The 16574-nt window shown below is 41.2% G+C and overlaps 1 protein-coding gene across 9 annotated transcripts in view; it reads left to right on the top strand.

Annotated features, from left to right (window-relative positions):
* The first annotated feature begins 421 nt into the window (after positions 1–421).
* Positions 422–16574, top strand: part of phf14 (PHD finger protein 14) — a 38280-nt gene continuing 22127 nt past the window's right edge. For all 9 annotated transcript variants that reach the window (XR_008947969.1, XM_057020700.1, XM_057020699.1 and 6 more), the window contains exons 1-10: positions 422–527; positions 1284–1394; positions 2740–3473; positions 4779–4911; positions 12736–12895; positions 13663–13774; positions 14177–14314; positions 14457–14603; positions 15149–15419; positions 15611–15717. Coding sequence is in view for 8 of the 9 variants with exons in the window: in XM_057020700.1 (XP_056876680.1) it covers position 527; positions 1284–1394; positions 2740–3473; positions 4779–4911; positions 12736–12895; positions 13663–13774; positions 14177–14314; positions 14457–14603; positions 15149–15419; positions 15611–15717 (1914 nt within the window). In the remaining variant the exon portion in view is untranslated. The remainder of the gene's footprint in view (positions 528–1283; positions 1395–2739; positions 3474–4778; positions 4912–12735; positions 12896–13662; positions 13775–14176; positions 14315–14456; positions 14604–15148; positions 15420–15610; positions 15718–16574) is intronic.

The following is a 16574-nucleotide window of genomic DNA, read 5'->3' as shown; positions in this document are numbered from 1 at the left end:
GTGATATCTCCAAACTTTTGTGGGACGACATAAAAAAGGCCAATCTGACATATTTGTCATCATGCAAGGAGAACCACAATCACCCAATCATCTGTTCTGCTCACCATCCTGGGGGCTCTTCTCAGGAGACATTAACACTGATGGGAGTATATTTTTATGTGCGCATCATTTTCATGTCTCCTCATGGAGGAGTGACTACTACTACTACCGGTACTACTACTACTACTACTACTACTACTACTACTACTACTACTACTACTACTACTACTACTACTAATAATAATAATAATAATAATAATAATATGATGCATGCCCAATACCATTGCAGTGTTATTTTTGGTCATTTGATGTGGATGAACGGTGAGTAAATATTACAAAATGTGTAATATTTTGTAAGAATTTTCCACTTTTTTAATGGTTTGTTTTTTCACTCTTGAAGCTTCCGGTGACGTCACTGCAGTTGTCCACGCGATCATGCGGCTAAAAGAAGACTGTCCTTTTTATCTACATTAAATATTAAGTCCACAGTAAGTTGATATTTTTGCTATTTTTACTTTTATTCTTAAATGATTTATTAAAAGCGTTTCCTTTTAAAGTTAACGGCAATAATCGGCTCCAATAGCTTAGCTATTCGTGTAGCTAGCTCTAGCACTGTTATTGCTAACAATGCTAATCCATCTTTGCCTTGTGTCCTGTGAAAATGATATTTTTGTCGAAAAGGTGACCTTAAATGTTTGTCTTTTGCTCGAAGCTATGTTTAAATGGACTTCGAGTCTCCGAGGAGGGTAATTTAATGTCAAAGCTCGTAGGTACTAATAAAGCTAGTGGTAATGTTACTTAAAGAAGATGCGATAAATGCATTTTCCAAATGAAATTGACATTTGCTTGGTAATAAACAGCATGTGGAGTTAATTAATAGCCAAAAATGGTGCCACTTGTTTGCTTATGACTCAGTTGACATGACTGTTTCCAGCCCTGTATTATTATTATTGTTGTTGTTATTATTATTGTTGTTATTGGGATGATCATTGTCGTCATCGTGCCATATCTATATGGATAACCAGTGAAATATTTTAATTTATGTGTATTTGATATGATGTTTTTCAGGCCAGTTGATTAATATTACTCAAGTAACATTAATATGACTCACTTTTCACCAGGATGGGTGACTATTGATATACTATTATTACTATTCTACTGTTATAGGAAATACTGAAGGGACGTTTGTGTGTTTAATTTGAAGTGGTATAACTGTTGTGTGTTTGTTGTCTTGCTTTCTCCAGTGGATAGAAGTTTGAAACGCAGACAAGTGAAGCCACTGGCTGCTTCTCTCCTCGATGCCCTGGATTATGACAGCTCTGATGACAGTGATTTTGAGGTGGGAGATTCTTCAGGTAAGTGGAGGAGGTTGATTCCATTAAGAAAAATGTGTGTGTGGGAAAAAAAAAACCTACCCTTGTATCAGCGGGTCTGACCTGCCCCTGAGATGTCTTTAGAAATGTACCGCTGCAGTCATTAGGTCACTGTGCAAAGGAGTGTGTGTCTGTTTTAAACTCCTGCCAGAATACCAACTTTGTGTTCATCCTAACAGCTCTGAGTTTCATAAAATATATTATATTGTCATTTTTAGGGAACATTGTAATATTTTCAGTCAGTGCAGTGGGACAGACGTGTGTCATGGCTTGTTCGACATAATTAGCGAGGCTTGACAAACGAGGAGGATGCAGAGGGCACCGGGGGTGCAGCTACCGAGATGGAGACACTCAGGAGGTTTAGCCAGCCCTGAGAGGCCGCATATTCATTTGAAAAGTTCATAATGAGGCCACTCAGTGCTTCGCAGGCGGGCAATATTGCCATAAATAACCTGAAATATGCCACTGAATCTCTTCTTCTCCGTGGAGCTCATGAACTCGTCAGTACGCTGCCATGATCAATAACAAAGCTGTGCTACATCGCTATACAAGCTGAAGCTGTACAAACATTACCCGGGGATTTGGGATTTCCCCAGCATGACAAACTTAACCCATGTACGTCCATTAAAGATTGTGTAGCTACACATGTGATTTGTTGGACTGAAAAAAAGAATCTCTGCCCTTTAGAGATCAGCCTCTGTGATGGGCCAAGCTCCATATTGGGTGGAGCATTGAGTGTAATTTTTTACTGGGCATAAAACTAAATCCTGGAAGTCTGTGGGGTCAGGGGTCAGCACATGAAGCTGTGGAGGTACCTGAACAAAGCAGAGACCGGTGGAGGTCTACTATTACTATATTGTTTAGTGGAACATGATGCTCTGATGCCGCTTAATTAAAATGATGATAAAAGGTTGCTAACAGTTTTCACGTTCAGCTTTCTCTAAACTTAATGTATTCATCTCTCCTTATGGGCCTGGTCCAGCTCAAGGTTTCTTCCTGTTAAATGGAATGTTTCCTTCCACTGTTGTTGTTTGGGGCTCCGATTCTGGGTTTCTGTAATTCATCCACAAAAAAATATTGACTGTAACAAACAGTGATAAATAAATTTTAAGGGTTAGATTTATTTGTGAATCATCTCCATAAAAAAACAAAGTCTTCAAACTTAAAGCAGAAACAAAAGCAGGTTAATGTCATGTATCTCCAACCTCCGTCCAAAATGGAGGATGGTGCACCTGTAGAAGAACATGCTGGAGTTCATGACAGAGCGAGAAGTGTTACTATCCTGTAGTTTTTAATAGAAATGATTCTCTTCTTTGTGGTTTTTTAGGATCAGATGGTACAGGTAATGGCAGCGATGAGGAAGGGTCTAAAGTGAGTGCTGCGGGCTCAGAAAGTGAGTCCAACAATGCTGCATCTGCAGATGATGGTATAGATGATGAGGAGGTCAAAGACCTGGCTGCTGAGGACCACTTCACAGAAGATGAGGAGAAGACCAAGCCACCTCTTTCTTCAGACAATTCCATCAAAGACGACCCCACTGCCACCCCGCCCAAAAGTTGTCGCAAGAACAAGAAGACCGTAGAAGCTGAAACCCCACCAGGTTCAAACCCTGAAGCTACATCAGTGTCTAGCAACACGAACACAGAAGAGTCTCAGTCCGAGCCCAAGAAATGGAATTTCCGAAGGAACCGACCTCTGTTGGACTTTACCACCATGGAGGACCTGAATGAAATGGACGACTATGACAGTGAGGATGATAATGACTGGAGGCCCAATGCAGCGAAGAAGAAAAGCAAAGCAGCTGCTCAGAAAGGAGGGGATGGAGAAGAGGAGGATGGGAGTGCCAGTGACTATGATGATGATAATGATGATGGTGATGACGATGACGACGACGACGATGATGAAGATGAAGACGGGAAGACAGACGGAGATGACGAAAACAACAGTGAGAGCAGTGACAGTGAAAAAGAGGTGAAAAAGCTGAAGAAGCAGATGAAGAGCACCAGTGGTTTTGATGAAGAGCTGACTAATGACAGCATGTCTCAGGGAAAAGGAAATGAGGTGAGCTCTTCTACATAACGGTGAAAGATCTTTAAAATCCTTCTGTTGACCTCTGAGAACTTTTAGAGGTCTAATGCTCAAGCAAGTAGCTGTTTTATTGTTCATATGTTTTTTCCTAAGGTTTTCCACAGCTCATAGAAAAGGAACTGGATAAAAATATGGATAAAATTCGCAATAGTTAGATAATTGTGTTAGTTCAGATGTGCAGATCGGACTCAGCCTGTATTTTGGGCCAGATAGTTCAATGTTCCTCTGGCCTGTTGAATAAAACTCTTCCCGATTTTGGCATTCTAGGCTCGATGCTATACTACTTTCAATGACATGGCAGCAACTGGTGTGTTACTGGGCAGCTGAGTGTCTGTTAGAACCAGATCAGCCGTCTTCCCAGAGTGCTGGATGGACTGTAGATCTCCTTCATGTATGCTAGGCGGTTTTGGCCTTCTTCTCCAGAGGCCTTCTGTTCCCTCTGCACAGATTTTCTGTTGGGGTCAGAGACTCTGTTGTACCAGGATGTGGTTTAGCCAGTCAGGGTACTCTGAATGGTGGCACCTATAGAAGCTTAAGCCTATCCCCTAACCCTAGCTCCAGAGTCTCCTCAATCTGTGGAGGAGGAAGAGCTGCTGGTTTAGTGATGATGTTGGTGTGATGAGTCCAGGTCAGGGCCTCATTGACCCTGAACTCTCTCCACTACTAATCCATTATTACTTCCCTGGTTTTGCTGACATTGAGTTGTGGTTATGCAGTCTTGTTCTCAGCTGGTTAGCAGGGCTGTAATCATAGACAGATATCACAGTTCAATAGGTACCTTAGTTCTGACGTCAAGGTTCGGCTCATTTTCCTTACGGAGGAAACTCATTTCACTACCCAAAGTTCATGTCCATGGGTGGCAGACTGACTACGAAGCTCTTTCTTACCATAACGGCCCAGTATACCCACCACACATGCAGAGGCTGCACTGAGCCACCAGTCAATCACACGTCCCATCTTTTCTCACTCCTCAACAAGACCCCAAGATACTCTGAAACCTCACCATGTTCCACACAGGGTTGATGTGAGGGGCAGTCCCAGTAGCCTTTGTTGCCTCTGCATGTCCATCCAGCAGCAGATGGGTCCTTTCTGCACCTCCTAGGGTCTTCAGGAAGTTTAGTGTCTAGCCAGGGCCCTGCTGAAGATATGACCATGAAGAAAATGATTGTGAAAGGATTATTCACTTACCAGGAACTTTGTGAATTGGTTTTTATTGAGCTTTCTGATCTGAGCTCCAGTGAAGTCGATTTACCCTAGCGCTCTTTCTCAATTTCCCAGGATGCCTTGCAGGACAGGTCCCAGACCTGGAGCACTCAGCACATACTCATCTGCTGTGTCTGTCTTGGTGACAACAGTGAGGATGCAGATGAGATTATACAGTGTGACAATTGTGGGGTGACTGTGCATGAAGGTAAGTAACTCGCTTTTGTTTTCCCTTTTGTCACCACCTGTCAGTTTCATTTTGCAGTCGTCCAACTTTTGGGACAGACCACATTCTTTTTTGAGTCTTTCTTTTGGTTCTACAGCTTTACAGTAGAGTACTAAAATAATATAACATGGACGTTTAAATAACAATCAGAAATCTTTTCATGGAGGCATTTTTTTGTTCTTATTTCTGTACATTTCTTTTAAATATAGAGCTAAACTGAAAAAAGGTTCAAAGTGTGTATATACATATGAATGCAGTGTAAAATAATGGGTTGCGGTCTCAAATCAATGTGGACGTGGTCTTCATAAGGCAACCACTATTAACTTTATTGGTGTGCGACATAAACAACACAACTGTGGAGGATTGATGTGACGGTGTCACTTCATTACACCAACACATCGCTGATAAATGTTTGGTTCTCACCATTGGCTCTTTTCTTGCCAGAGTCTTGTCAGAAAAGACAGAAATCACAATGCTATAAATTCTTTATTACAGCCAGCAGCAAAATCCAGACTACTTTCGATGTGCAAACCTGGTAAATGTTGTAAAAATGTCAAATTGATGTAACCACTTCCAGTTCTTTCTCTATGTCCCACTTTGATTCTCAGTAAGCATCTTTGGTGTTTTAAGGTTTTTGCTTGATCGCATTTATGTCCACTTTATGATCAAGTGGCAGTCTATAGTGGCAGTTCTATTGCCCCCCCCAACACACTTTGCACATCGTCCATGCCCAACCCCACCACCCATGTAGATACAAAAAAATCACATCATTCTGCACAAAGTAAAACTCTTTATCGAACCACATACACAGTGCCAAAAATAGGAAAACCCAATATAGGGATATAGGTACGTGCCAAAAATATATATAAATACAAAAATATAGCAAGCATAGACAGAAATGATAAAAAGAAATGAACAAATTAAAAAAATAACATAAATTGCACAAATACAAGACAATTAATAACTAAGAACCAGCTGTTACATTAACACATGTTTTTAACAGAAAAGTTCCTTGATCTCTACCTTTCTATATACCCTTTTTCATTGATTGATTGATTGATTGATTGATTGAGGTGTTTTTACAACATGGAAGTCAAAATAAATTACACAAAAACCATTTATCACAGACATATTCGGAAAGGAATGAGAAGTATGAGTTTCCAACAACTAGCATATAGAAACCCCACATATAGCATTAAAACTTCTACACACGGGGATGAAATGTCTACAACAATCAAACACTAACTATATGGATGAAATTACTGTAATTACATGACATGAGGCCTGAAATTTAAGTAATTGGTATTTCAGCAAGACTAATACTAACTAATACAGTAGTCCATACTAACTCTGCTGCCTGAGATCCCCCCCCCCCCCCCCAGACACTGCTGCGTCCTCCTCAGCAGCAGTGAGCTGACATCCGTGTCTCAACAGAATACCGATATCTCACTTCCAAAACTTGATGTGGAAATGAGCCGTACTTATTTTTCATTTATGCGCGACGCAGTTAGCGGCGCAAGAGCAAAAGTATTTTTTACATTTCTCTTGGTGCATCCCAACACAGATTGTGCCATGGGCACTTGCCCACATCGGCCAAATCAAAAACCACTACTGCCCTGAGCGGCCATCAGCTCCGAGATATCCTGGGAAACCTCATTTCAAGTCGCACCATGTATCTCCCTCTGGCTGCTCTCTCCTTCTACAGAGCTAAATCAGAGCTGTTCCTCATTGGTGAACTACATTATTGCCTTGCTTGTTGCCTTTATTATTTATTAAGACGCTGTTGCAAGGTTTTCAAAAAGACAGGTTTGAATCTTCTGCTAACTCATCTGTCATGTCAAGTTCCTGCCTAATTAGAACATTGGTCATTGACACATTTAGCCCTACTTTGCATGTTTGGAACCCGAGTACTTTACTTAGTACCTCCACTGGAAAAGCCGAACTGTTTCATATCAAGTTGTGCCGAGTAGAATAGCAAAATTGTTGCTGCTGAATTGCTCATACGTACACTAGAGTCATAAATGGGGGGGGGGAAAATTCAATTTGAATCTGAAATTTGAATTTTTATTTTTTGGTAATGTTAAAAGGCACAAAAAGGCTTTCTTTTGTAACTATAATTGTTAAAATAAAGAGAAATACCAGACATAGTTCAGAAATAGGTAACAATGAATGTTATCAGAGTGGCTCTTAATCGTTACAAAAAAAGGCTTTTTGTTGAATATTAAGTGGTGTTTCTGCATAGGAAAGGAAATTCTAAAAGTTCCAGTTCATTACTGGCTGAGCGGACTTCATTTACCTTTATAATTTAAGTCACTTATCAGGCACTTTTGTCCAAAAAAAATTGCTGTGAGTGACCCAAATCAAGCCATTATTCAGTTGAGACAAAATGTGAATAAAATACCACCTTACAGTTCTAAACTACCTAGTACAAGTGCTACTACAAACTCACGGTGCAGAGATCTGGAAAGGGAGTGAAGAGGGACATAAACAGGAGAGAAAAAGAGTAGAGATAGGAGAAAGTTAAGTGCTGTTTGGAGAGCAGGTGCTCCTAGAAGAGCTGTATCTTCAAGAGCTTATTGACGGAAGAGTGGATTACCCCTGCTCTGGTGGAGCCCACGAGGTCGTCCCACCATGAGGAAACAAGGTATGAGAATAGTCTCAATGGCCTTGCCTGTACAGACAACGTTTCCAGGCAACGCTCATGTGGGGACGGTAGAGGACGAGGGGTAGCATGGGCTCCAACAAGATTGTTCAAGTAAGAGGGAACAGGTGGGATAAGCAGGCTTTTGAAGGTAGAGAACAGTTTGTTCATATCTGTGGTACCACACCTGTTGCTTCATAGACCTAAAAGGCCTGGTGGATGGAGGACAAAGACATTCCAGGGATGATCTCAGAGTGGAGGAAATAGTATTGGTGGTATCATTAACGTCGGAGAGGAGATTGCACTGGAAGTGGGCAGAGTGGAGCAGACCAGCATGGAGAAGTGGGTCGGAGAGACTTTGCTGGGATTGTAAGAAGATCCTTGGGATGGGGAGCGGGGGGGGGGGGGGGGGGCTGGTCAGCCTCAAGTTGAATTGCATGAAAAAAGTTTTCTGAGAAATGCAGATTTGTAACTTGGAGGGTGTCAAAAACGCAGCAGTGAGCAAGAATGAGATCAAGCTCTTTGTCGGCTCAGTGAATAGGTGGAGTGGGGGATCCACGTTACGTCAAAGATCTATTAAGGGACAGGAAGTCAGAAGAGCTGGGGTTGTCTAAGTGCATGTTGAAATCTCCCAGGACACGTTCTCATGCTCATGGATGGAGGACAACGGTGTATCAGTCTTCAATGCCTTCCACACTAACAATAAAACCATACTTATGGTAGATAATGATGGTTTTGCATCAGGTGACTTGCCTGTGATTACATCCATCAATGATTCCAAATAACAACAAAAATGTATGAAGATCTCAAAATAGGTGCAGCTAAAACATTCTTCCAGACCAAGACTCAGAACCATCCTCTACTGTCCTATAACAGAGGTCTCACACCCTGGTGAGAAGACAGGAGATTTACTGAATGTCCACAGTCAAAGTAAATTCTGGTTAAGGTAGATTATCTGCACAGTGGAACCAAAAAAATATTAAATTTGTTGGTGGAGCTGGGAATGCTCAATCATATGCCAAACGATATGACAATGACAAAGTCATTCAACATTTTGAGTTAAATGTCCCTCCGGATAAGTCAGTCAAGAACCCGTTCCTGTTTTCAATAATGACCTGTTTATGCTTGTGGATGTAGGAAAACATCAAAAAGCTGCTTTCTTAACAGTACTTCAGAGCACCTCAGGGAAACTTACACGCTTGAGCTTACACACACACACACACACAAACACAGCATAGTAACGCAACACAGAAAGGTTTCCCTCATGTATTGAAATGGATAATATTTTTTTTAAATTTAGGACCAATATATGTATTTGTTTTAGCACGTGTGGATTTTTACACAGTCACAACAATTTTTCTTATTCTTGAGCTATAAAATGCCCTTGTTGAAGGTTGTATCAAGCTCACAGGGGGAACAAGGTAAAGAGGTAATCTGTCAGTGTCTAGTGCTCATCACTGCTTCTCTTTCTTGTATTCACGCCACTGTTGGGACACCATCAGTTGTTCTCACAAGATAAGAGTGTTTGACATGAAAGGTAGATTCACAAGACCCAGGTGACGGATGAAACACTGTACAGATTCTTACTTTTGGAATTCTTTTACTGTAGATAGTCTCTGTTCTTCCCAGGCTTTCTTTTGATCTTTAAACCAGTCTTTTTGATAGGCCTTGTACAGAACAACTACCATCTTGTTGCTATTTACCTGTCTGAGTAACACAGGCAACTTTATATTGCTACATATTTATGCTTTGGAGCTTTAAACTTTGTATTTTCCCTCATTATTTTAGGTTGCATTAATCCCAGTTTGCGGTTTTAGATATAACCTGCCTTCATTTAAATTAACTACCGGTACTAAATTAGGTTTAAGTCAATTATGTGGTTATTAAGTAACAACATGCACTTACAAACCTCAAAAGTAGATTGACTGTGCATTCTGTGCTAGAGGCAGTTGTAATTTAGTGTTCTGCTATGTCAGCTTCAATTATTGACTATGCAATGGTTCTAACCACAAAATTGGCTGTTGCCAAAAATGCTCTTATTTGATTGCATTACTGTAGCATGTGTAAGGGGGTGTATAAAACAAACCTTTTCTAGATTTAGCTGCTCACTGTTCCAAAGCTTTTTCCCAAATGTTTTGAACTAACCTGGAACGAAGGTGAAGATCCGTGGTGCTCCCATATTTTCTCACTTGCTGTTAGGGGTATACTGTATGCTGTTGCATTTTCCTCCTACATTTCTTATTGGCTGTACATCATCCTTGATGGGTATAATCTTCATTCATCTATCTGTAATTTCGCTGCAGATAATTCCCAGAATTATGCTGTGAACCATCAAATTATTTGGGAAAATTGTATCGCTATTCAATGTAAAAGCAGCTAAACTGAGTACTTTTTCTTAACATGACCTCATCTTTATCTTCATTAACATTTTATAACCTAGAATTTGTCCATAGGATTTGCCAGGTAAACTTCGGAAAGTCAATAAACATCATTTCTATTTTATCTCAGTATTTTTAGAAAGACCTGGCTCAGTTAACTCTGCATTTCCTCATTTCTCTTCTTGCCAAGCTTTTCAGTTCTGACAAGGATAATCCCATCAGGGATTATAAAGGTATCATGTAGTCATCATTTTTGGTCAGCTTAGCTCATATTAGCCTGCAACCCATGGCTTAACAGTCTGAACTTTGTATCTCGGTTTAAAAGGAACACTAAAGATTTGTGCCACAGTTCATCCACATGTCGATTAAACCAGTGTGTCGGTCCAATCAGAAAAGATGAAGCAGCCCACAGATTTACCCCTGTGTTGAGGTTTGGCTGTTGCAGGTCCCATAATTGTCCGTCATAACCACAGTTTCAGAATCATATAAGGGGCACCATCAGGAATCATTAACTAAAATCTAATTTGTTTCAAAATTGGGTCAGAGTACAAAAGAGCAATTAAAATATTAGGCAAAAAATCGAATTATATCACCATTGCCAAATACACCAGAAATATGACAAAGGTGCAGCTTTGGGTTACAGTTTGATAGGCTGCGTTCACAATGTGGGGAGTGGAATCTGACCAATTAGCTGCTAGCCTTGCTATGTGTAAAATGCATGTGTGTGTGTGTGTTTGAGTGAGTAGTTAAGAGCAGGGGAAAACCTGCGCGACCTTAGCAATGAATTAAATGAAGGGTGCGATATCTTCAGATGCTTGTTGCACGGGGGGGGGCACATTCAATTTGCGGTGCTTGAATTGAATCCATTGCGCGCCGCCACTCAATGGGCCACAGTGTGTGTGAGAAACACTGCAGAGATGTCTATCGAGTCGCTATAGCGCCAGGTTCACACCCAATGTGTAAGCGTCTAACAATGAAAATCACACAGGAGCTAGAACCTTCCTGTTCACGTCAGAGACACATTTCTCCTCAGCTGCTGTCTACTTGCATTCACAGCTTTTTTTATCATCACTTTTTCACTGTATGTGTTTATTCATCTCTCTATCACACTATTTAAGTACTGATGATCATATAAACGTACACAACTATAGCATCACAAATGTCAATGGTGGTATGGTGCCATGCCATCATTGATCTATTAGAATTGATGTATTACGTCATCAACCCATGTACCCAATGCCTTTGGCCACAACTCGAAACCCACCTATTTTTTTCTTTGGTGACTGCTCTTTCCCTTGTGGTGTCGTGGGGAGGGGGCTTGAGCCCAGCCCAGATGAATGCAGGCAAAGGCACCTTTATGATTCACCAGCTCATTGGAGGGCGCTATGTGAGCATTTGGTAGTTCGGTGCCTTCTTCATGGGTACCTTGGCAGTACTCTGGAGGGGTGCTGGCGCCCCTCCCGTTACCAGGACACCTTCCAAGGTTCGTTCGGACTCTGTCCCAATTATTCATCACTTGGTGTCTTCCTCCTTTGATTTCACCCCATGAGATATGAGTAACTTGTAAAGAGTTAAGATAAATTCATCAGGTCTGGAAAAAAAGTTGAGAATTATTGATTTGCAAATGTAAATATCTGGGAGCACAATGTACCCATCAAAAAATCTAGAGCTGAAAGCGCAGTCCTATCTGGCTCAGTGTTTGCTTTGTCAAAGCGGCCCAAGTCTCCAGAGAAGCACCCAGTGACAGGCACACATAACGTTGAGGGCGGGATTGGGGAGTCTTGCCATTGCTCCAGAAGCCAGAAGGCTGTTGCCTGAGTTAGCAGTTAGAGTCTTATCTCCACATTGAGGCACAGGACTGTTTGCTGCCCTCACTGGTAGTAAAGAGCACATCTGCCCGGTGTAATAGTTGCCTTAGAAATCACATCAGCCACATAATTGTTTAGGCAACCTCAGGACAAAATTAGAATAATTTCAGTTGTCGTTTTGCCTCTTTTTCTATTGAATGTGCAGTCTGTTTTGTCATTTTGTTCTAATAGCTTGAGGGCTTATAAATCATTACAAATCATATGAAATATTAAAAGGAAATATTAGTGTAAGAGTCAACTGGGGTGAGGGTGACTTGAACTCTCATGCAGGGGTGAACCATCCTGCAGTGTCTTTTAAGAGTCCAGTTGAAATTCTGTTAGACCTTAATGATAAATCAGTGGCTACTTCTTTTTTAAGAATCTTCCAGAAAGACATCAATAAGTACGAAACTATTTTCCATCATAGGAATACTTGTTTGAGCTGTAGAGTTTTCCTTACGGTTGCATAACTCTACTCTAAGTTATTTGCCAGGTGAGTCGACTGGGCTAATATAACAACTTGCTCCTAAAAGAAAACTTTCCAATATTCCATGTTTGCTTTTACATACATACAGCATCTGTGGCAGATATCGTAGAGTTCAGAGAGAACCATTCATACACTTAAAACTTGGCTTCATTTCCCCAATAAATGCTTTGAATAGGAGTTTTCTTTTTGCCTTTTCAGGACGCTGTGGATTTGACACATCTGTTTCACCGATCCAGTCTATCTAAAAACCCAGCACACATTGAAGTTACTGTAAAGAAGCCCTTCAGCTCACTTGCAAATGTCACATGAAAAAGTCCCCGCTTTCTGTTTCTGTGTTTGTAACGGACGCTGAACGTTTTCTGCTTCAGTCTGTAAATGTCATTGAGTACCAGTTGTCAATATTTGTTGTTAAATTTGTATTAAAAAATGGGAAACCTTTGTGTTTGTTTTCAGGTTGTTATGGTGTGGATGGTGAGAGCGACTCAATAATGAGCTCCACCTCAGAAAACTCAACAGAGCCTTGGTTCTGTGACGCCTGTAAGAACGGCGTTACTCCCAGTTGTGAGCTGTGTCCCAACCAGGATGGAATCTTCAAAGAGACAGATGCCGGGAGGTGGGTTACTGTCGCACATTGACCCAGTAGTCAGTTGGCATTCACAAGAAGCAGGGAGTGGAACGTGTTCGGGAACAAATAACGCCTTAGTTAATGACCTTAGCTGGTTGATATGCTGAGGGCAATACAAGTTAAATGGTACATATTTTCTGTGGTGGGAGGAGAAGAAAGTTGGATTAAGGCAGACGGAGAGAGAGAGAATTCACAGAGCAATGAGAGAAGTGGATGGAGGGAAGAGCAGAGATAGAGGAAGAGAAGGAATGAGAGAAAAGAGTGGGTTTTGTGAAGCGTGGAGACTTCAGCCACGTTATCGCTGATAGTGCTCCTCAGCTACGCTGCACCCGAATTTACTACTTCACTAGAGCATGAAAAACACAGCAAATTAAACTGTGAAGCTGTTGCTTGCTTGAGATGGATATCTTTATATTGGACTTCAGATTCTCCTCCCTAAAGTCCACATTTGAAATTCTGTCATACCAAACTGTTGCTGGAGTCCAAGGCTACAGAAAGCTATCAATCCATTTCTTTTTATAGTGGTTGATGCAACTGACTGTAGCCCCCTTTCAGATGTAAAGTTCCTTATGGTCTGCGGTAAATGACCAAATTAAATGCAAAAACACACACAGCCATATATTCAATGTGATGCCCTGAAAATGAGCAGATGTCACCACATTTCAAATGTCAACTTTTTAATAAACGTTTTCAAGTTTTATACCTCATTCAAATCTTCTGTGCTTTTCTCTCTTCTTTTTCTTGTGATTTCTCAGGTGGGTGCATGTGGTTTGTGCTCTTTATGTTCCTGGAGTAGCATTTGGAGACATTGATAAACTGCGACCAGTGACACTCACAGAAATGAATTATTCAAAATATGGGGCAAAGGCAAGTATCCTTTTCATTGGATTTATGTTGCCTCTTATCAATCGGCTCACAAAGATTCTTGGCAAAAAGTAGTTCTCAAGAATATTTTGAAGAATATTAACATCGCAATGTGGAATGTGAAGATTTAGCTCTGATAACACTTGCAGTAGCAGTGAAATGGTGTAATTAAAAACCTCTTATCAGATTTTAACTGTGCCATGTCCGAAAAAGAAATGTTCTTTTGGAATAAATGTCATTTAGTCATGAGAGTTGTTCAGGCTTGGATAATGTTGATGTGAAGAAAACACTGATACTCAGACATTCATAGGAAATAAGGTTTCAAAAGAAATCCTTCCATTATGGAGGAAAATCTCATCCTCACACTGTCTTTGCTGTTTACCTCCCGGGGTTTGTTTCATTCAGGAATGCAGTTTTTGTGAGGATGCCCGCTTTGCCCGGACTGGTGTGTGCATCAGCTGCGATGCTGGAATGTGTCGTTCCTATTTCCATGTAACATGTGCACAAAGGGAAGGACTTTTGTCTGAGGCTGCAGCGGAGGAGGTTAGAAAAAGCCCACAGCAAACATGTCTGTCATGGGGTCGCCATGTGTATGCTTATGTCTTATTGTGATCGATTGACTGATGGATGGGCCAAACTAACCTCTCAATGCCGGCGTAGTAAGAATTGGTGTCTCTGTCCTCAGGATATTGCTGATCCATTTTTTGCATACTGCAAACAGCACGCAGACCGATTTGACAGGAAGTGGAAAAGGAAGAATTATCTTGCCTTGCAGTCTTACTGTAAAGTTTCACTGCAGGAGAGGGAGAGGCAGCTGCCTCCTGAAGCTCAGGTAAGATTCAACAGCCCACTCTCACCCCATGTAGTCCCTAGTGTCTCTCTCCGACTGGTTTTGAGTTCTAAACCTAACTCCAACTCTTCAGGATTCATCCACATTCCAAGTTAGGTCAGAGATGACACATTAGGTTCATACTGCTGCAGCACACTCTTCTAACTTACTCGTGTAAATAGGTTTTTAAAATAAAGATGATTTGTAAAGCTAAAGTCGATCTATGTGTAGTGTTTGTGACTGCTTTGAAGCATGCCAACTGGGTTAATGTCTGTACTGTACTGAGTAAAAGGTCTGTTAAAGAAATTGTCTTGTTAATGTTTGCTTTCATTAAACTAATGCGCACTGAAGCTACTTGTTAACTTGGATAGAAGAATCAAAAGCACAATGGAAAAAACTCATATTCACAGATTTAAGGTCATTGGGTTTTTGTATATCATAGTCAGTGCTGCTTTATTAAGTAAAATGCTCACATCATGATTATCTTTGTCAATATTGTATTTATTGCACTTGAAAAACGCTTATTGACACCAGTGTCCCATTCACAGGCCCGTATCACGACTCGCCTGCAGCAGTACAGGACAAAAGCTGAGCTGTCCAGGAACACACGGCCTCAGGCCTGGGTCCCACGGGAAAAACTGCCAAGACCTTTGACCTCCAGCGCTTCAGCCATCAGGAAGCTGATGCGAAAGGCAGAACTGATGGGTATCAGTACCGATATCTTCCCGGTGGACACATCTGATGCCAGCGCCAGCATTGACGGGCGCAGGAAGCACAAGCAGCCTGCTCTCTCCGCTGAGTTTGTCAACTACTACCTTGGTGAGGAAACCCCTCTTTCTAGTAAGGTTGCAGAACTATTCAAATCATTAAGGTACATTCACACAAACCACAAACGTTCGTGTTTGGTCGCTTGATCACCGTTTCTTCACCGTGTCTTTCGTCCCAGTTAAAATTGTTTTACTTTTAATTTTTGTTGCTGCTGATTATTTTTTCCCTCCGTTCATATTCAGAGCGGAACATGCGGATGATCCAGATCCAGGACAACATCTCTGAGCAGAAGAATCTAAAAGACAAACTGGAGAGTGAACAAGAAAAACTGCATGTGGAGTACAGCAAGGTAGCGATCACACAGAAAAGTCCCGTCTTTAGCCTTGGCACAGTCAAACGGCAACACCACAATAGTTGTGTCTGTCTGCGTTTAATCTTAATAATGCAGACTTTTTTGGTTTTAAAGGTCGAGCACATGTTTTAAATTTAAAATCAGAAACTGAGCTAATGATATCCTGTCATTGTCCGACACCCTTTGGACTGTAAAACTTAAATATTGCTATTGGGTGCAAGCACTTAGTTCATACTGAACTTCCATTAGATGTTTTCCCGATGTAGGTTTATGGTCAGTTGTAAGTCTGATTGGCCAATCAAAGGAACAAGCAAGCACAAAAATACAACTGTGAAAATACAAGAGAAATTGATCACATTTGAAATAGGATAAAATCTGAAATTGCCTGGGAATGCCACACAGGTTGGTCCATGATCGACACCCATCCGTTTGGAATGGGTGTGGGTATTTTTGTTTCTGGAGACTCCAGCAGGCGGGTCAGTGGCCCATGAAGTGATGTTTACAGACGGCCAATTTATAAATTTCAGATCCTTCACATCTTTCCCTTTTCTATGACTCTGGTACAACATGCAGACTTTAACTAGAGATTCAGGCCAATCACCAAAAGAGCACCTGAGTTTTGTTTGTGCTGCACTTGCATCACTCTCAAAACAGTTAACCGGTAGGTTGGTGGGATTCAGTACAAAAGCAGTGACTTCAGATCAGAAGGACAACTGGAGGAACACACACTCTCAGGGGTGTTATTTGTTTTGTGTGTGTATGTTTTCCTTTACATGAAATTCTCTAACCACGTCTTCTTCATTATCATTTTCCCATGATACACCACCCTGGTACATTCTAAATTAATGGCTGCC

Source organism: Takifugu flavidus, chromosome 21 (genome assembly GCF_003711565.1).
Source record: "Takifugu flavidus isolate HTHZ2018 chromosome 21, ASM371156v2, whole genome shotgun sequence".
Lineage (NCBI taxonomy): Eukaryota > Metazoa > Chordata > Actinopteri > Tetraodontiformes > Tetraodontidae > Takifugu > Takifugu flavidus.
The sequence above is the reverse complement of the archived record's forward strand: the minus strand, read 5'-3'. Positions and strand labels throughout refer to the sequence as shown.